The sequence below is a fragment of the Aquarana catesbeiana genome, linkage group LG03 (assembly GCF_042186555.1).
Source record: "Aquarana catesbeiana isolate 2022-GZ linkage group LG03, ASM4218655v1, whole genome shotgun sequence".
Taxonomy (NCBI): Eukaryota; Metazoa; Chordata; class Amphibia; order Anura; family Ranidae; genus Aquarana; species Aquarana catesbeiana.
In genome coordinates this window covers 176,476,206-176,495,553 of record NC_133326.1, presented here as the reverse complement: position 1 = coordinate 176,495,553, position 19,348 = coordinate 176,476,206, and the positions used below count along the sequence as shown (strand labels likewise).

Sequence of the window (19,348 nt, the reverse complement as noted above, 5' to 3'; positions counted from 1 at the left end):
CAAATTGCTGCAATAAGTCATTTGCAAGTAACATTTACTTAATGATACATTTAACAGGTAAGGAGGCAATACACTATAAGTCAGACTTAATAAAAGTACTGAAAGTTGTACTAATACATTGCTAATATTCTACGAGCCCTAAGGCACAAAACAGTTTGCGCTGCGATTGGTGCACCTTGCAGCTAGCCAATTATTTCCACTAAAAATAAATGATAATTATTATAAAGTTTAGAAACTGTATATGCATGTAGGTTTGTTACTATGACAACTATTTAACACAATGCATAACAAGACCAGCACATTCTTTTAAGCACCTTGTATTTAAAACAAAATACAAATCTATTCAATTGTTTTAAGATATATGTTAAATACATGACAACACAATTAGAAATCTTTGGTGTTACTGTATTGAAGAACCATATTATGTAATATTTTAAACTGATTATGACTATAAACATTTTTATATTTAAGACTAAGTCAATTATAGGTACAGACAGCAAAGATACAATTGGTCTGGTAAGAAAAGCTGAAAACCTTTTACAGCCTTATCATTATCACTGGGTGAAATTTAAATGTACTGTCTAAACACAGTGCAAAAATCTTTTCTCAAGCAAAATCAGAACAGACAAAAAAGGAATGGGTCAAAATGTGTAAGGTTGGTTTCAGACCTGTGAATCCAATTCACTGCACATTACTGCAGTGCATGTTAATGCATGAAATGGACTGCACCGCTATTTGTTTTGAAGAGCAACCCAATGCATCTTGCGGGTAGTTTGCATTTCAGTGCACCATATGTGTATTGTGGAGTATTACCCCAAAAGCCTGTATGTAACAAAATGACATCTATGTATATTTAGGATCACATTCGGCCTTGACTATGTAATCTGAGCTAAAGGTTGATACACTTATCTCTAGCACTAAAAGTAAGCATTTTTGTGTAAGAAAGGTTCTCCAAGAGATGTGATTGGCCAGAAACATGCAACTCCATCCTGGGTGAAACCAGTTATGTTACTGTATTTATTTTGCCATTTTTTTTGCAATTTTTTTTGCTCAGATTGGAGCACAGAAGCACAGCTTCAGATTTTATATGCTCATTGGGAGTATTATTTTCACTAGAAAACATTGATTGTACTCACTCTGAACACAGTCATTTCTTCCAAAAGGACTTCTTCCAAGTCATGCCAAGTTTCCTTGGGAACAGAAACTACCTTTAGAACGGTTCCCATATCTGTAGAAGGAAGAATAAAGAAGACCAAAGTATTACTGTACAGTTTCTCATCATGTTATCATAGGTGCAAGTCATACAAATAATGTGTGTGATTCAGCAAGCTTATATTTAAAAGGATGGTCCCTGTGAGCTGTTATTAGGACACTGGAATAAAAACAAATGTTACTTTATTTTTCTATTTGCATTGGAAGGTTTCAGACCTAAAAAATATACAGTAGGAAAGACCAAAGTCAGAAACCAGTTATTAACATTGCATGTAAAAGTACAACACCATGGTTTCTGTTTCATTATTAGCAAGGAACATAGCATCAATGACATTAAAAGAGAATCTATGCTTGTTTGTATAAAAACCCACTACTTGCAAATAAATAATATCTATTATAGGATAGATTCACGTTTCGGAACATTTTACACCCATATTTAGGGTGTAACATGTAACCTGTTCCAGCTCCTGCCTCACTAACCCCCGAATCTGCCCCTTGTGACAGCGGGTAGGGGGTTCTTCTCCCCACACCCCTGTCACATTTCCAAATTGGTACAGCTGTGCGGGCTCTGCCCACAGAGCTGCATCATTCATCTGCCACACAGTTGCATCATTCATTTTCAATCTGTAAATGAAGATATTACAAGTCCCACCTGTTAACATGGCAGATGGCTTGTAGTACTCAATAGACTGTTATTGTAACTGAAAGCCCATACAGTCCAGCACAAAGCTGGAGGACATTTCTGTAGTAGACTGACATTGCACCTGCAATCTACTGATTGTGGATGCAATGCTCTGCAGGGCCCACTACAAAATAATAAATGCACATATTTTCCTTCAAAAATGTTTAGCATTGTGTCAATAATAACTACTATATATTCAAATGTTTTACCATTACAAAAAATGGTTAACACAAAAGCCTCTATTGTATAGATGAGACAGTGACAATTGCCCATTGATGCAACAAGAGGAAATTCATAGTTTTATGCTTTGTGGCAGTTTTGTTTTTGCTACTCTACTGAAACAAAATATACATGTCCTCTTTTGTTACTCCGCTGGAAAAAAGTATACCTGTTCTTAATTGTAAGTTTTAAATGTGCAATAGAGCACCAAATGTTTCAGGGGATTTTATGACATAACTGTAGATATATGCAGGAATTCTGCAAGTAGGAGACATAGTAAAAGGGAGTACAGATTATCTTTAACATACAAGCAGTCCTGTGAAATAATAGTATATATTATAATTAGTGGAAATCTATGATGAAGAACACTTTGAATGTCTTACTAGTAATACAAATATTTTTTTACTCATTGCATCATTTGGAATTAATCATTAGGTCCAGCGTTGTACCTCCTCCCCCTTGCTCTGTTGTGCCAGTTAGAAAAAACACAGCACAGTTATGACTGTTCCTAGAATTGGCCTTTAAGGCAAGATAAGAGCAAATACAGAAATAGACAATTCAATCTTTCACTGGCCTATCTATATTAAATTACTGAAAAATTAAATGCTATTTTTTTCAATAAAGCTTTATTAAGACCTTTTTTTGACAAACATATTAGAGGAAGAGGTGAATATTCCCCAAAAGTTAGATGGATATTTTCCAGTGCCTCAAGACATTTTTAAAAAGTAAGACTTGCATTAAAAACTTCACATTATCTACAAAAAAACAAAACATTTTTGCTGGTTCTTTTAAATTGTCCAGCATCATGTGTACAGCAAACTTCTGAAATGTAAAAGTAGGAAATTAATAACTTTTACTTTGATGTAAGTTGTGTGCGTTTTATAGTTCCTTTAAGGAGAACAGAAAGTGTCACATGTACAAACGTCCAGATAACATCTTTGTTGAACTTTGAGGGCACTTGTCAAGCTGGAGTATGGCTAAATTTACTCTTCACAACCTATGCAGCTGCATGCTGGAGGCAGTTCATTAACCTTACTGTGCTACATTCCGGTCCAAAGTACGGCACTTAGCAATAATCTGACACATCCACATTTCATTGTTTTAAAGCCCTGTAAAATTTTGTTGTCTTACTTTATGCACCTCTGAATATAAAATTTAATGCTAAAAATGTAGGCAAGGACAAACAAACAGATGTACAGGCTGGCCTACCAGCTGACCTTTTAAAAAAGATAAAAGTACTATCAAAACAACACATTTATTTTTTTTAATTTTATTTTATTTTGTTTTTTTAAATTTTAGTAACATCAGCTTGACAAGGAGATGTTTTTTCTCATATCAATTTTTAGCCTAGAGCTTTCTGCAAACAAGTGTCACTTTGTAAATAATAGAAACTACTAAATTTATACCAATTCATATAGTAACCTTTCTTTATCAGATGGTAAATTTGTCAGTTTACAGTTTTTTGGCTTTTTTATGTATGTTATCTTTTCCTTACACCAGTAGGGTTGTTTCAGTTAAAAATCTGTTACAAGCTTATGTAATTTAAGATGAGTATATGATTAAAAATGAATAAAGAACAGTTTATTTAGCTGAATGTCTAGGCTTAATGCCTTCTTCTGATACTCAAGACAACACAATAAGAATCATTAATCTCATCCATGTGGCCCAACTGAGAGCCATTCCAGCACTCCTCCTTTTCCAGATTCTGAGAAGGCCTTCACTCAGGAGAGCTTGGATTTCATTTCCCCAACAGTGGAACACGTAGGCCAGTCGAAGATGCTGGGATGGAATGGAGCCCTATACAATAACCCCTCAGCTTCCATTAAAGTTAAAGTGGTTGTAAAGTCAGAAGTTTTTTATTTATCTTAATGCATTCTTTGCATTAAGATAACAAGCCTTCTGTGTGCCTCAGTCCCCCTAAAGCTTACCTGAGCACACTCTCTATCCAACTATGTTGTAGGATTGTCTCGGCTACCCAGGACTCCCCTCCTCATTAGCTGAAACAGCAGTGCAGCGCAACTGGATCCCGCTGCTGTCAATCAAAGTCAGTCAGCCAATGAGGAGAGAAATGGGGCAGGGCTGGGTTGCAGCTCCTTGTCTGAATAGATACACGAAGCTGCAGCTCGGCTCGGGTGCCCCATAGCAAGCTGCTTGCTGTGGGGGGCACTAGTCAGGAGGGAGGGGTCAGGAGAGCCAAAAAGGGACACGAGAAGAGGAGGATTCAAGGCTACTATGTGCAAATCCACTGCACAGTGTAGGTAAGTATAACATGTTTATTATTTTTAACCAAAAAAATTGACTTTACAATCACTTTAATGATGTCTTGTCGGACCCCTTTGACATATATAACGATTCCAGACAAGGTTGTCCATTATTATTATTATTATTATTATTATAATGCAGGGTTTACAACATGAGGGCACACAGTACAGTTACAATACAACCAATACAGGAGGAATCAGAGGGCCCTGCTCATTATCCCTCCCATGACCTGTTTTGAAAAAAGTCTGAAATAAATTGTACAATTATGGCATTTCCTTTAGCAACAGACACCAAAGAGTCGCAACTTATGCTGTTCTTCTTCATATCTCAACTTTCTACCTCCCTCCCCAACCTCATACATGAATGAAAAACACATGGAGTTCTTTCCAATTGAAAAATTAATTTTAATATATCAGTAGCTCTCAACCTAACCCTCCTATTTTTCAAGCCACCTTTCTTCAACAATCTCTTCCCTTTTGCTGAGCTACATAATTGATTTAATACCCCAGGATCCAACTTCCAGCCACTATTACCAAATCCATGATCTTTTTCCCATTCATGCACCATACCAAATCAGATATCCTGAAGTGGTCACAAGACAATATCACCTGGTTTGGTAGATGCAGTGTTCTCAAGATGACTGTAATGGATTTGAAATAACTCCAAACCATGACTATAGCCTAACCCAATGCCTAATTCATAGAGTGATCCCACTTACCAGCTCATATGAAGATAACTCTTATGAAACCTAAAGATGGCATAGGCATGCCCGTCCCTTTTCTGTATCACCAGGCAGCCCACCTTACCACAAACAGTGGACCTCTTTAAAACATTTTCTATCTTTACCCTCCAGGGATTACCCTGCTCCCCATTAAATTACCACCCCACTCAAGCCAAACATCCAACTATTGGTCCTAACCTAGCAAATAACTAACTGCTTTCCTGAACTTGCCCTATCTCCTTCACTCCTCATTCCTATCAGCGGAATCCCTGCATTCAACACACACCTAACTGACTTTAATTTCCACCAGTGGGTGACAGAGCACAAGTTTAGGGCTATCCACCTAATTTACTCTGACAGATAGACACCACCTACACAAAATTGTGGTTCTGGCCGAAATTGCAACTTTCACATATTTTATCCTCATTTTCACTCCCCTTTCCTTATTTCTGTGCCAGTTAACAAGATTTGAAATTTTATGTGAAGACACTGCTATGTTCAGAGGTACATTACATCCTTATGCAACTATTCTTGATAAAGAATCAAATCTGTCCAAGCCCTATATTTAAAAATGGGAACAAGTGTTAACCATCTCTTATACTACAGTACAAGTGGGTTGAGCCATTAACCTCTCTTATAAAGCATAGCCAAAAAATACTAAGAGACCACCTAGAACTTTTTAACACAATGGTATCAAACACTTGTGGCCTTGCATAAAATCTTCCCTATGGTTTCCAGTGTTTGTTGGAGATGTTGAGAAGATGAGGGAACACTGCTCCATATTTTTTGGTCATGTCACAAACTTCTAGTCCAAAGTTACCCCGATTATTCACAAATTTACTGGACTTTCAATCCAGGATGAGGTCCTGGGATTACTCTTTTATCTGACACCTCTTTCAAGAAAAGCTTACAATTGCTCTTTACTCATTCACTTGCTCAATGCTGTGAAAACATGCATGTGGAAATGCTCCATGCCCCCAAACAGTTGTACAATGGTTCATGAAAATTAATTAAAGTCATGGCTGTGGAGGACCTTACATCCTCACTGAGGGATTGGAGCAAACACTTCAGAAAGATTTGGTTCTCCTGGATTGAAGTCAAAACTTACCTTGGATTATGGACTCACCTACCTGCTTCCATATCCACCTTGCAAAATTGAACCTCTGTTTAAATAGTTAGCAATTGGAAACCCAGATGCATTAGCCTATCTAGCCCTCCCATCATAAGAGGTTCTTTTCCTCCCAGTACACAACATCCTCATTTCCTCTCTCTATTTGTCATTTGCTCTACCCATGAAAACAAAAAATCCTGGACCACACATGAAACATTTCACTATGTATCTGTATTTTAACTGTCATTTGTCTACACTCTTGTAAGTATATTGTTGACTAATTTATGGATTTGATACATTGTTCTGAAATATAAACCATAAGGCAGGCCTGTGAGCCCATGTGCACCTTTGGTTTTTGGCTCCATGTTGTACTTTGATCTTGTGATATTTTTTCCCATAAATAAAATAATTTAAAAAGGCATGTCAAAACAGTCATCACATCCAAACATAGCCAGCTGAAGTTATTTGCAAAAATTTGACTTGTCCTGAAAAAAATCTACCTTGGTCCTGTGTCAAATTCCCTACTGGTTAGGAAGCCTTACATGTGACTAAAGGGCCATTAGAGATTTTCAGGAGACTCCATAGAACAAGAGTGAATGTGAGTTTTAGGCCTCATGTACACTGGAAATTTCTCTATCCCCCCCTAGATTCCTTTCCTCCTGGCAGTGGATTTTTGGCAGAAAAACACTTGACACTTGTACATGTGTTTAACAAGTTTAGGTGTGTTTACCTGCATCAAGCATTTGGGAGGCAATTCATTTAATTGGCCAGAATAATAATTTATTACATGCGTTTACATGTGTCAAGCATTTTTTCTGCCAAACGCTTCTGCTCCTGGATGCACTGGGTGTGTTTTTTTTCTGCTTCTAAACACCCCTGCCTCTAAACTCCTCTAAACACTTTTGTATGCATGGACACCTAGGTTAACATGCAGGGGTGTTCAGAGGCAAGTAAAAATGGCAGACACCCCTAGGAGCAGTTGAAAAGCATCCAGTGTGCACAAGCCCTGAATTTAGCTATCTACATATCTCAAGATTTTTGTTTATAGATTTTATAATTATATGCTCAGTCTAAAATAATGTTTTATGCAGTAGATTCTGTCACCAGAATATAATAAACAAAATTACTGCACAGGTAGAAACACATAAGCTCTTGGCAACAACAAAATAGGATGAATTGTGAATAGCAAATAGAAAAAAAAAAATTCTGTGGTGTGCATCCAGATTGAGTGATTGTAACAAATCTGTAAATTGATCACCCAGGTGCGCCTCCACCAAACAATAGATAAATTGCCTCCTTACCAGAAACATTGGACTCTAAATTATAAGAGAATTATAAGACGAAACGCTTAGGGTGAAGTCTATGTCTGTGACATTACTACGCAAACCAAAATCACAACGAATTTGGATTGGTTCATGGGAACAACTATCTTTGTTCATATTCTGGTATTTATCTGCTACATTTTGAGTTACTAGCACTATTTTATCTCAATAAATGTGTGTACAGTTTTACACTATGTGGGTGTTTTCCATGTATCCCCCATGTTCATCATGATGGAGGAATCCTTACTACTAGCCATTACACTACCCTCCTTATCATAAGAGGGGAGAATTCTAATAACTTAGAGTTCAATTTTTCTGGTAAGGAGGCAATTTATCTAGATATATCTATATTTTTTGGTGGAGGCGAACCTGGGTGGCCGATTTACAGATTTGTCATGTTCACTCACACTGGATGCACATCACAGAAGTTTCCAATCCATGGAATCTACACTATTGTTTTGAATAACAATATGAACTGTTTCATAATACAAACTTCAATTTTTTTTGTCAGATTCTACCACCAGGCTGCCAGGGCTAGTATATTTCAAAGTAGAGGATCTTAGGTGAAGGACATCCCTATGCAATAGATGTGTGTATGCAAACTAGCACTTGCGTTTACTGTAGAGAAGCTTTGTGTGAGGGGCTTAGGGCTGAAGTAAAACAATGATTGAAGTGAGAATTATGGGGTATTGCACTTTACATATGGCCACTTTGTTACATCACCTTATGGATTACAACCACATCATAACTGAAATCTTTATATACTAGAATAATAATAAGGTGGTGCTTGGAGATGAGCTTAGGTTCAACACAGGTTCACACCAAATTTTGGCTATTTGGATTTGCATGTCAGACATTTTGTTCATTTGGAAGGAGCCATACATCATATATACCGTAGTAAGGGTGTTTCTACTGCTAGTGTATGTAGCGTTGCCAAGATATCCAATTATTCCTTTAATCTCTTCACCCCAAAGCAACTGCTAATTATTTTCTTTCGGGCTTACCGTTACCATCTTCCCAGTGTCCATCCTAGGGGTACTTATCACTCGTTCAATTGAAACACTGGCTCCAACACTTAGTCCTTTTCTTCTTCCCAAGTTTTATTTAGTAACAACATACAGAATAGAAAGGTAGAGGGTGAAAAGGGATTCAGGTACCTTGGATGTTGCGGTTAGAGATAATTTCTATATCCAGCGAATAACACTTCCACAGCTGGATTCAGCAACCACTGGATAGGCCTCTCTCACTGACCGAGCAGCCAATGCAATGCTCGAACACGGTCTCTGCCACAGACCGTACGATCCTGGGTGAACAATTTGTGGTGATCTAAATGGTCTCTGCCACAGACCGTACAGTCTTGAAGAAACTGACTGTGGTACCTAATCCAAGATCTTAGACTGAGTTCCCAGGCTCTTCTCAAGATACCAGCCTTATGCTCGGTCCTCTCCCGAAGAGTCCTCCCCTGGTCACTGCAATTACTTGCTTCTTCACGCAGGCCTGACAGCAAAGAGACCATCATGCCGACCCATAGGCCACCAAAACTCTGATCCTTCCTTTAGTAGCTAGGCCTTAGGTCTGCCAACCTCAAGGCAGAACTTTAAGGAATCGTAGTCTCCCAGGCCAGGAGGGTCACGAGGTGGGGAGTGCCACCCCCCAGGCTCGGGGGGTCAGGAAGTGCGGACCAACCAAACACAAACAACAAAACCTCAAAAGATGGCATCTGTCCCTTAAATACCCCTACCCAGAAATGTGCAACGTGTGAACCACTCCCACCGAGAAGCTTCTGAGCAAAGAATAGTCAATGTGTTTGACCAGACTGTATTTCCCGATCCACCAATGATGACAGCACCACCCATGGTTGGATGGAAATCTGCACAGTCTAGCCAATCTGGCACAGAAACCATTAAATTTAGGCAATAATAAGCCTAAACTGTAGCTTCAACTAATTTAAACTTAAAAAAAATAGCATCTGCTCATTTGGAGCAGGGCGCTACACACTCCCCCCACCACAACAGACGATGTCCTCATCGTCTAATAAAAAAAATATATAACTCTCAATCCTGAGAGTCAAATACCTGAATCCCAACATTTAAAGTGGAAAGAAGGGAGAGAGAGCAAATCAACAAGACATTAAATGAATAACAATATCACAAATGAATAGGAAGTACTACAAACTTTCCCATGACCTAACTATCTCTACCACCCACTCTCCAATGGTTTGCTAGAAGATCCAGATGAATCTGAAATAAAATACACAAGAACAAACAATACAATAAAAGTCAGTACCTTTCTTGCAAGAAGCAAAACTCCACTTCCTGGGAAATGAAATTTTCTTTCCTGAACTATATTTACTGTCATAGATGATTTCTCTTTTTTTTTTTTGGAAAAGTTCGACCTTATCAGGAAACTGCTACCACCTGGTGGCAGAAGTCATTGCAATACAAATCTTCTTAAGTAAGTGTTGAAAGAGTTGCAAGAAGAAAAAAAATCTTGACACGTAGTCTCTCTAACAACTGACATTATCTAACTATTCCCCATAATCCTTGCATTGAAGAAAGGAAAAGAAAATAGAAGTTTTCTTCTTAGGTTGTCACCAACAGAACAGTTATCATAATCGATCACCAATAAAACCGGGGATCTTGTAAAGTCACAGCTTTTCCTTGTGCATCTACTGTGGTGATGAAGTATACGATGTTATTTTTTCCCAGCCGACAGATAAAATTCTTATCCGCATATATGTGCCTCCCATAGCTCCAATGTAACAGGCATCTGGCAAACAGATCATCCATCACAGAAGAAGAAGAAAGTAAAAAAAAAAAAAAGTGAAATATTCATTTAAATATCGTACCTGGGGGGTGTCTATAGTATGCCTGTAAAGTGGCGCGTGTTTCCCGTGCTTAGAACAGTCCCTGCACAAAATGTCATTTTTAAAGGAAAAAAAGTCTTTAAAACTGCTGGCGGCTTTAATGTAATGTCGGGTCCTGGCAATATGGATGAAAATCAGTGAGACAAATGGCATGGGTACCCCCCAGTCCATTACCAGGCCTTTTATGTCTTGTATGGATATTAAGGGGAACCCCGCACCCAAATTAAAAAAGGAAACAGCAGTATACAGGCTCTGTACTCTGAACAGCAGTATACAGGTGGTGCAAACAAGATAGGGACTGTAGGTTTGTTGTTAAGTAGAATCTGTTTGTAATTTTGAACTGTTACATTTTTAACGTGTTTAGCTCCAGCCAGAAAATCTATTTTAAGCTTTTTGGAAAACATAGGGAAGGGTTATCACCCCTGTGACATTTGTTTTGCTACCTGTGCTCCTCTTCAGAAGATTTCACCTCACTTTTTGTCCCAATGACAAATGTTTTTTGAAAATTTGTTTTTTTTTGTGAAACAAGGATTGGCGATAAAGCATCAGGGTAAAGGAGAAATGTTTTTCCCATATTAACTCTTACAGGAGAGAATTTCCCTTCCTAGGGGTAGATTTCATTTCACTTCCTGTTGTCTCCTTCCGTTTGCAAGTAGGAGTCGTTTGTAAGTTGGATGTTTGAAAGTAGGTGCCTGCCCTATATACTCAGCAGAAATTTGGGCCTTAGGTGTTGTTGTGGCCACAACACTGTAAGCCCTCACAGGGCCCTGCTGTAAAATATTAGATCAAAAATTGTAATTACATGCCCAACAGGGGCAGAAAAATTGGGCCTTTGGTGGTGGTGGTGGTGCTGGAGCCCCAACACTGTAAGTCCTCACTCGCTCTTGGTGGGCGCAGAAAAGGGCCCTGCTGTGAAATATTAGATCAAGAATTGTAATTACATGCCATGGGGCTGAAAAATTGGGCCTTAGGCACTGGTGCTGGTGCCACAACACTGCAACCCCTCACAGATACTCTAGTTGGAACGCAGGAATCAGCCCTGCTGCAAAGTATTGCATCAAAAATTGTAATTACACGCCCCTGAAAAATTGGGCCTTAGGCACTGGTGGCGGCGCCCAGAACCAAAAATGTTCTTACAAGCTATGAGCGTGATCATTGAGGAGGAAGAGGATAATTACCGTATTTATCGGCATATAACACGCACTTTTTTCCCCTGAAAATCAGGGGAAAATCGTGGGTGCGTGTTATAGGCCGATCCCCCCCCAATTGTGTGTGATCGGAGCGATCGCGGCAATTGCCGCGATCGCCGCCGACATACACAGCCGTGTGGAAATTCAAATACGGCGCCGAGACTGCAGGGACTCGGCGGAGCGGAGCTACACATAGCCGAGAGTCCTCGGGTTTTCTCAGCGCTGCTTACAGTCCCGCCCATAGGGCGGAACTGGGCGGGACTGTAAGCGGCACCGAGAAAACCCGAGGACTCTCGGCTATGTGTATCAGCGCTCCGCCGAGTCCCTGCAGTCTCGGCGCCATATTTAAATTTACACAGGGCTGTGTATGATGGCAGGGATCGCGGCGATCCCACAAAGCTGCACGGGGGCAAGGCTGCACGGGGGGGCAAGGCTGCACTGGGGCAAGGCTGCATGGGGGCAAAGCTGCACTGGGGCAAGGCTGCACTGGAGAAAAGCTGCACTGACATGGCTGCACTGACATTGCTGCACTGACAAGGCTGCACTGACATGGCTGCACTGACATGGCTGCACTGACAAGGCTGCACTGGGGCAAAGCTGCACTGACAAGGCTGCAATGGACACTGGGGCAAGGCTGCACTGACAATTCTGCACTGGGGCAAAGCTGCACTGACAAGGCTGCACTGACAAGGCTGCAATGGACACTGGGGCAAGGCTGCACTGACACTGACAAGGCTGCAGATGGACACTGATAACGCTGCATTGATGGGCATTTTAATGTAAGTTTTTCTTCCTTAAACTTTACTCCTAAAAGTTTTTTTCCTTAAAATTCCCTCCTTAACTTGGGTGCGTGTTATACGCCGGCGCGTGTTATACGCCGATAAATACGGTACTCAGGATAGTCACTCAGCATCAGCATAGGCAGTCTTTGAAGGGATTTGAGATTTCAAAAAAAATTATACGGTTACATCAGCATCAGGTGCTTGGTAGCTGGTGGTGATCCAAGACTGATTCATTTTTATGAAGGTCAGTCGATCAACCGAGTCAGTGGACAGACGCACCCTGTGATCGGTTACAAAGCCTCCGGGAGCACTGAATGTGTGTTCCGAAAGAACGCTGGACGTAGGACAGGCCAGTAGCTCAATTGCATACTGTGCAAGCTCTGGCCAGTGATCCATCCTCAAGACCCAGTAACCCAGAGGATTTTCGGTGGGAAAGGTGTCCAAGTCAGATCTTGTCCCTAGGTATGCACCATGTAAATCAGACGCTGGCGATGGTTGCTGGAATCGATCATACCTTGGGGCTGTGAACTAAAAAATTGTCTGAACGCATCGGTCAGATGGCCACCTTCTCCGCCGCTCCTTCTATGACTGACCGAAGCCTCAGCAACACGTTGTCCAGAAACAGGAGTTTGTAACCTCCCAATCTCTGGGAACGCATTGTATAGACCTTTCCGCAAGGCCTCCCGAAGATATTTCATCCTCTTTCCCTCTGCGATGGCAAGATAAGGTAACCTTACCCTTGTAACGTGGATCAAGGAGGGTTGCCAGCCAGTATTGGTCCTTCTCCTTGATACCACAAATACGAGGATCCTTACGCAGGCTTTGCAGGATCAGGGAGGCCATGCAGAGTAGGTTTGCTGAGGCATACGGTCCGGAGTCCTGTGGGTCACTAAGGACGACATGGTCCGCAGCCACCTCCTCCCAGCCACGTACAAGTCCATGTGTTTCTTGGGACTGATCCCTTAAAGACTGTTGCTGATGCTGAGTGCCAGGCTCCACCTCCATACTGACACAATCCTCCTCCTCCTTGTCCTCTTCCTGTGTGGTCGGCGGGCACGCAGGAACACTGTCTGGATAAAGAGGGCCTTGAGAGCTAAGGAAGTCCTCCTCTTCCTGCCTCTGTTCTGCCTCAAGTGCCCTGTCCATTATTCCATGCAGCGTGTGCTCCAATAGGTGGACAAGGGGGACAGTGTCACTGATGCATGCACTGTCACTGCTCACCATCCTCGTGGCCTCCTCAAATGGTGACAGGACAGTGCATGCATCCCTGATCATGGCCCACTGGCGTGGGGAAAAAAAACAAGCTCCCCTGACCCTGTCCTGGTGCCATAGTCACACAGGTACTCATTGATGACCCTCTGCTGCGTGTGCAGCTGCTGCAGCATAGCCAACGTTGAGTTCCACCTGGTGGGCATGTCACAGATTAGGCGGTTCTGGGGCAGGTTAAACTCCTTTTGGAGGTCTGCCAGCCGAGCACTGGCATTATATGACCGGCGGAAATGCACACAGACTTTCCTGGCCTGCCTCAGGACATCCTGTAAGCCTGGGTACCTGCCCAAGAACCGCTGCACCACCAAGTTAAGGACGTGAGCCAAAGGGGGCAGAGAGGAGGTTGGTGCCATTGTTGCAAACCACCATTCCTGCCTTAAGTTGGCATGGCGTCAACCACCTCTGAACCTGCCCCTGCAGAGCTGACCGAACCTCTGCCCCAGTGTGGCTCCTGTCCCCCAAGCACACCAGCTCAAGCACCGCATGGCATCTTTTGGCCTGCATACTTGCGTAGCCCCTTGAATGGCTACGGAGCACCGCTGGTTCCGAGGACCAAGCACAGGAAGAGGCCATGGAGGAAGTGGCATTTTGGAGGCGTGGTGGCAGAACAACCTCCAACACTACTGCACCTTGTCCTGCATCCTTCCCAGGTGCCAGCAGAGTCACCCAATGCGCGGTGAAACTTAGGTAATGTCCCTGTCCATGCCTGCTGGACCATGAGTCAGCGGTAATATGCACCTTACCGCTGACCGCCCTGTCCAGCGAGGCCAAGACATTGCCTTCCACATGCCAGTAGAGAGCCGGAATCGCCTTCCGTGAGAAAAAGTGGCGTTTGGGTACCTGCCACTGAGGAACCGCACATTCCACAAACTCACGGAAGGGGGCAGAGTCTACCGACTGAAAAGGCAGCAGTTGAAGTGCTAGCAATTTTGCCAAGCTAGCATTCAACTGCTGTGCATGTGGATGGCTGGGAGCGAACTTCTTTCGGCGGTGCAGCAGCTGGGGCAGGGAAATTTGCCTGGTACAATCTGATGTCGGTGTAAAGAAAGCAGATTGCCCACAAGTACTTGGCTGTGACACACCTAATTCTACACCTTCATTCCTCTCAGTGCAGGTCTCAGAGAGGACTGAAGGTATAGTGGGGTTGGAGATCTCAGCTGATGAGGAGCAAGGAGAGGTCCTCTTTGTTATTTGGTGTGGGTCTTTTAGATACGCTTGCCAACGAACTGCATGGCAGGTCAACATATGTCTGGTCAAGCATGTGGTGCTCAAGCGGGAGATGTTTTGGCCACGCGAGATACCCTTGAGACATATGTTGCAAATAGCAGCGGTGCGATATGATGCACTCGTCTCAAAAAAGGCCCACACCAAAGAACTTTTGGAATAACGCGCAGAGACAGCAGTGCCCTGCACATGCGGAGCTTTGGGGTGTGATGCAGTCAGTGTGCTGCACTTAGGCTGGCCCCTGGAGGGCATCCTGCCTCATTGGTGATGTGCTTCCTCCTCCTCCTCTCTCCTATCAGGCACCCACGTTGAGTCAGTGACTTCATCATCCCCTCCCTCCTCATCACTGGAGCAAACCTGGCAGTATGCTGCAGCAGGGGGAGCATGACTGCCAGATTGCTGTCCTTCTTGGGCATCCCCTCTGTCCGTGCTCACGTTACTGCCTTCATCTAGCTCAGTATCATCATCAGAGCCTTCTAAACGCTGGCCATCCTCCTGGAGCATGTACCCAACACTGTGGACAAACAGTTCGAGGGACTCCTCAGGAGGACATGGTGGGGCTAGGGAAGGAGTCACTGATGCCATTGAGCCGAGGGAAGAGGCTGCGTTGGCAGCTGCTTTGCCAGACAAAGTACCCTGAGCATGGGTGAAAGAGGATGAGGAGGATGAGGACGGCTTGGTCATCCACTCGACCAAGTCTTCTGCATGTTGCGGCTCAACATGGCCAGCTGCCGAAAAAAAGGCCCACGGCCACGTGCTGATGAGGATGCATCATCTCCATGACCAGCACTGTTGCCTATAGACACAGAGCCTGCTTTTATTGGCTTGTGACTGTCTGCCTCTCCTTGTTGGCCTTGCAGACATACTAATGGCCTGTAGCTGCACTAAGCTGGGATATATATATATATATATATATATATATATATATATATATATATATACTGATACTGCAGCTAGCAAAATCAACTGCCTGCCTGTAGTATGAGAACACCACCAACCTTCTACAGGTATCTTTAGCTGAACACTGTGCAGAGCTCGCAAAAAACTAACTTGTAGCCTATTTAGCTGCCTGTGGTAGTGATAGGATCAGGAAAACCCCACCAACCTTCGACAGGTAGCTTTAGGTGAACAATGTGCAGAGCTCGCAAAAAACTAACTTGTAGCTTATTTAGCTGCCTGTGGTAGTGATAGGATCAGGAAAACACCACCAACCTTCTAAAGGTAGCTTTAGGTGAACACTGTGCAGAGCTCGAAAAAAACTAACTTGTAGCTTATTTAGCTGCCTGCAGTAGTGATAGGATCAGGAAAACACCACCAACCTTCGACAGGTAGCTTTAGGTGAACACGGGGTTGACACGCTCGTACCGACGGCGCATGCGCGGAGTTTCGTTTTAAAGCTGTATTTCCTTGCAAGGAAAAGCGTTTTATGGATGCCAGTGAGGCGTTTTTTAATAAACAAGAGATAAAACGTTCTACACCATTGGAGTTTTTTCTTTTCTTTTGAATACCTTCATATCGGTGAGAGCTCTTATCCCTGATTGTACCGCTGTCTGGATGCCTGTGGTGATCGTTTTGCTGATCTACATCCATCATCCCAGATAAAGTTCCAGCTGCTGTGGAGTGAAGACCCCAAGCTGTTAGCTCTATGCCTCTGATCAGAGGCTGTCTGGTAAGCCTTCAATCTATACCAGGTGACGGGAGTTCAACACGGTGACAGTCACGTATTCATATTTATAGAAAGTCACATTTAATCGCTCTTTTGGACACTTTTTTCTACTTTTTATATTTCTGGACTTTTTCAAAATATGTGGATAAAAAATTGTTATTAATCACGCACATATATCACTACTGAGAGGCATTCACTTATGTTATTGTTATAAAAAACTTTTCTTTATCATTTATGAATCACATATGAAAGTTGTAGGTTCTCTAATAGTAATACCAATCCTTGTTTTTTATGTATATATATCCAGTGCTGCACTTTTTGTTATATCTAACCTTCTAAAGGTAGCTTTAGGTGAACACTGTGCAGAGCTCGAAAAAAAATAACTTGTAGCCTATTTAGCTGCCTGCAGTAGTGATAGGATCAGGAAAACACCACCAACCTTCGACAGGTAGCTTTAGGTGAACACTGTGCAGAGATCGCAAAAAACTAACTTGTAGCTTATTTAGCTGCCTGCGGTAGTGATAGCATCAGGAAAACACCACCAACCTTCTACAGGTAGCTTTAGGTGAACACTGTGCAGAGCTCGCAAAAAACTAACTTGTAGCTTATTTAGCTGCCTGCAGTAGTAGCTTTAGTCGCACTACACTAACTTGTAGTTTTAGCTGAACACTGTGAGGAGAATGCACTACACTAACTTGTAGTTTTAGCTGAACACTGTGAGGAGGACGCATTACACTAACTTGTAGCTTTAGCTGAACACTGTTCAGAGGACGCACTACGCTAACTTGTAGCTTTAGCTGAACACTGTGCAGAGGTCACACTACACTAACTTGTAGTTTTAGCTGAACACTGTTCAGAGGACGCACTACACTAACTTGTAGCTTTAGCTGAACACCGTGCAGAGGTTGCACTACACTAACTTGTAGTTTTAGCTGAACACTGTGAGGAGGACCCACTACACCAACTTGTAGCTTTAGCTGAACACTGTGAGGAGGACGCACTACCCTAACTTGTATCTTCAGCTGAACACTGTGCAGAGGTCACACTAAACAAACTTTTAGCTTTAGCTGAACACTGTGAGGAGGATGCACTACCCTAACTTGTAGCTTTAGCTGAACACTGTGCAGAGGTCACACTAAACTAACTTGTAGCTTTAGCTGAACACTGTTCAGAGGACGCACTACACTAACTTGTAGTTTTAGCTGAACACTGTTCAGAGGATGCACTACACTAACTTGTAGCTTTAGCTGAACACTGTGCAGAGGTCACACTACACTAACTTGTAGTTTTAGCTGAACACTGTTCAGAGGACGCACTACACTAACTTGTAGCTTTAGCTGAACACTGTGCAGAGGTCGCACTACACTAACTTGTAGTTTTAGCTGAACACTGTGAGGAGGACGCACTACATTAACTTGTAGCTTTAGCTGAACACTGTGCAGAGGTGGCACTACACTAACTTGTAGTTTTAGCTGAACACTGTGAGGAGGACGCACTACACTAACTTGTAGCTTTAGCTGAACACTGTGCAGAGGTCGCACTACACTAACTTGTAGTTTTAGCTGAACACTGTGAGGAGGACGCACTACACTAACTTGTAGCTTTAGCTGAACACTGTGCAGAGTTCGCACTACACTAACTTGTAGTTTTAGCTGAACACTGTGAGGAGGACGCACTACACCAACTTGTAGCTTTAGCTGAACACTGTGAGGAGGACGCATTACCCTAACTTGTAGCTTTAGCTGAACACTGTGCAAAGGTCACACTACACTAACTTGTAGCTTTAGCTGAACACTGTGTGGAGGACGCACTACCCTAACTTGTAGCTTTAGCTGAAAACTTTGCAGAGGTCACACTAAACTAACTTGTAGCTTTAACTGAACACTGTGAGGAGGACGCACTACACTAACTGTAAATAGTCTAGCTGCCTGACTGTGGTACTAATAGGATCAAAAGAACACCAGCAATTTTCTTCAGGTAGCTGTAAATACTGTAACAAGACAAGCCTGCCTGTCAGTAGGAAGATAACAGGAACGGATCTAGCTAAACTGAATACAGGTGAATCCCTGTGTCCGTCAGCAGCGCTCCAGGCAGTCTGATACTCGCAGTGGCGCCTCCAGAGAACATTCTGGGCCCCATAGCAGACTGAATCCCTGGCATTCAGAACATGGCGACAGCTCTGCAGGACCTTCCTTCTCCACGTTTGATTGGACCACGTGATGGAAATCTACACAGTCCAGCCAATCTGGCACAGAAACCATTAAATTTAGGCAATAATAAGTTGAGCCTAAACTGTAGCTTCAACTAATTTAAATTAAAAAAAAAAATAGTGTCTGCTCATTAGGAGCAGGGCGCTACATGTATATGACAGCTTCCTTCTTATCAATGGTGGCTAAGGAAGGCACCTATCTCATCCTTAGCAACCAGTAACATCACCCAGCCACATTCATTTACCGTCCAAAAATCCTCAGATATTTAAAAAACGAGACAAGGATAATGGGACATCACTGCCCAAACACGACCACATGGACATACTTAGTCAATGACATCACCCAGGAGATTCTGTCTCTGTTTACTTATAGCGAAGAGATGGAATTTGAAGTGAAGCAGTGACAGAATTGGTCGGTAGGATTTTTTTTCTGCAGGTATAGGGTGTCGTTCATCATGTTTGTCATGGATCTGAATCGCTGGATAACATGATTGACAATGTATGTCGTCATGGGTCATCAAAAACTGTATGTTTTTACTTACTGTTCTCTTTTTTGTGTGAATGAGTAGGGGAACTAGGTATGGGGGCTGGTATCTGGAGGCCCCCTATATTA

General features: G+C 42.5%; 1 protein-coding gene across 1 annotated transcript in view; it reads right to left on the bottom strand.

Annotated features, from left to right (window-relative positions):
• The window catches only part of SEMA3A (semaphorin 3A), a 388,300-nt gene that overhangs the window by 65,101 nt on the left and 303,851 nt on the right, over positions 1–19,348 (bottom strand). Inside the window, exon 12 of the mRNA XM_073619547.1 lies at positions 1,137–1,228. Within this exon, the coding sequence (XP_073475648.1) occupies positions 1,137–1,228 (92 nt within the window). The remainder of the gene's footprint in view (positions 1–1,136; positions 1,229–19,348) is intronic.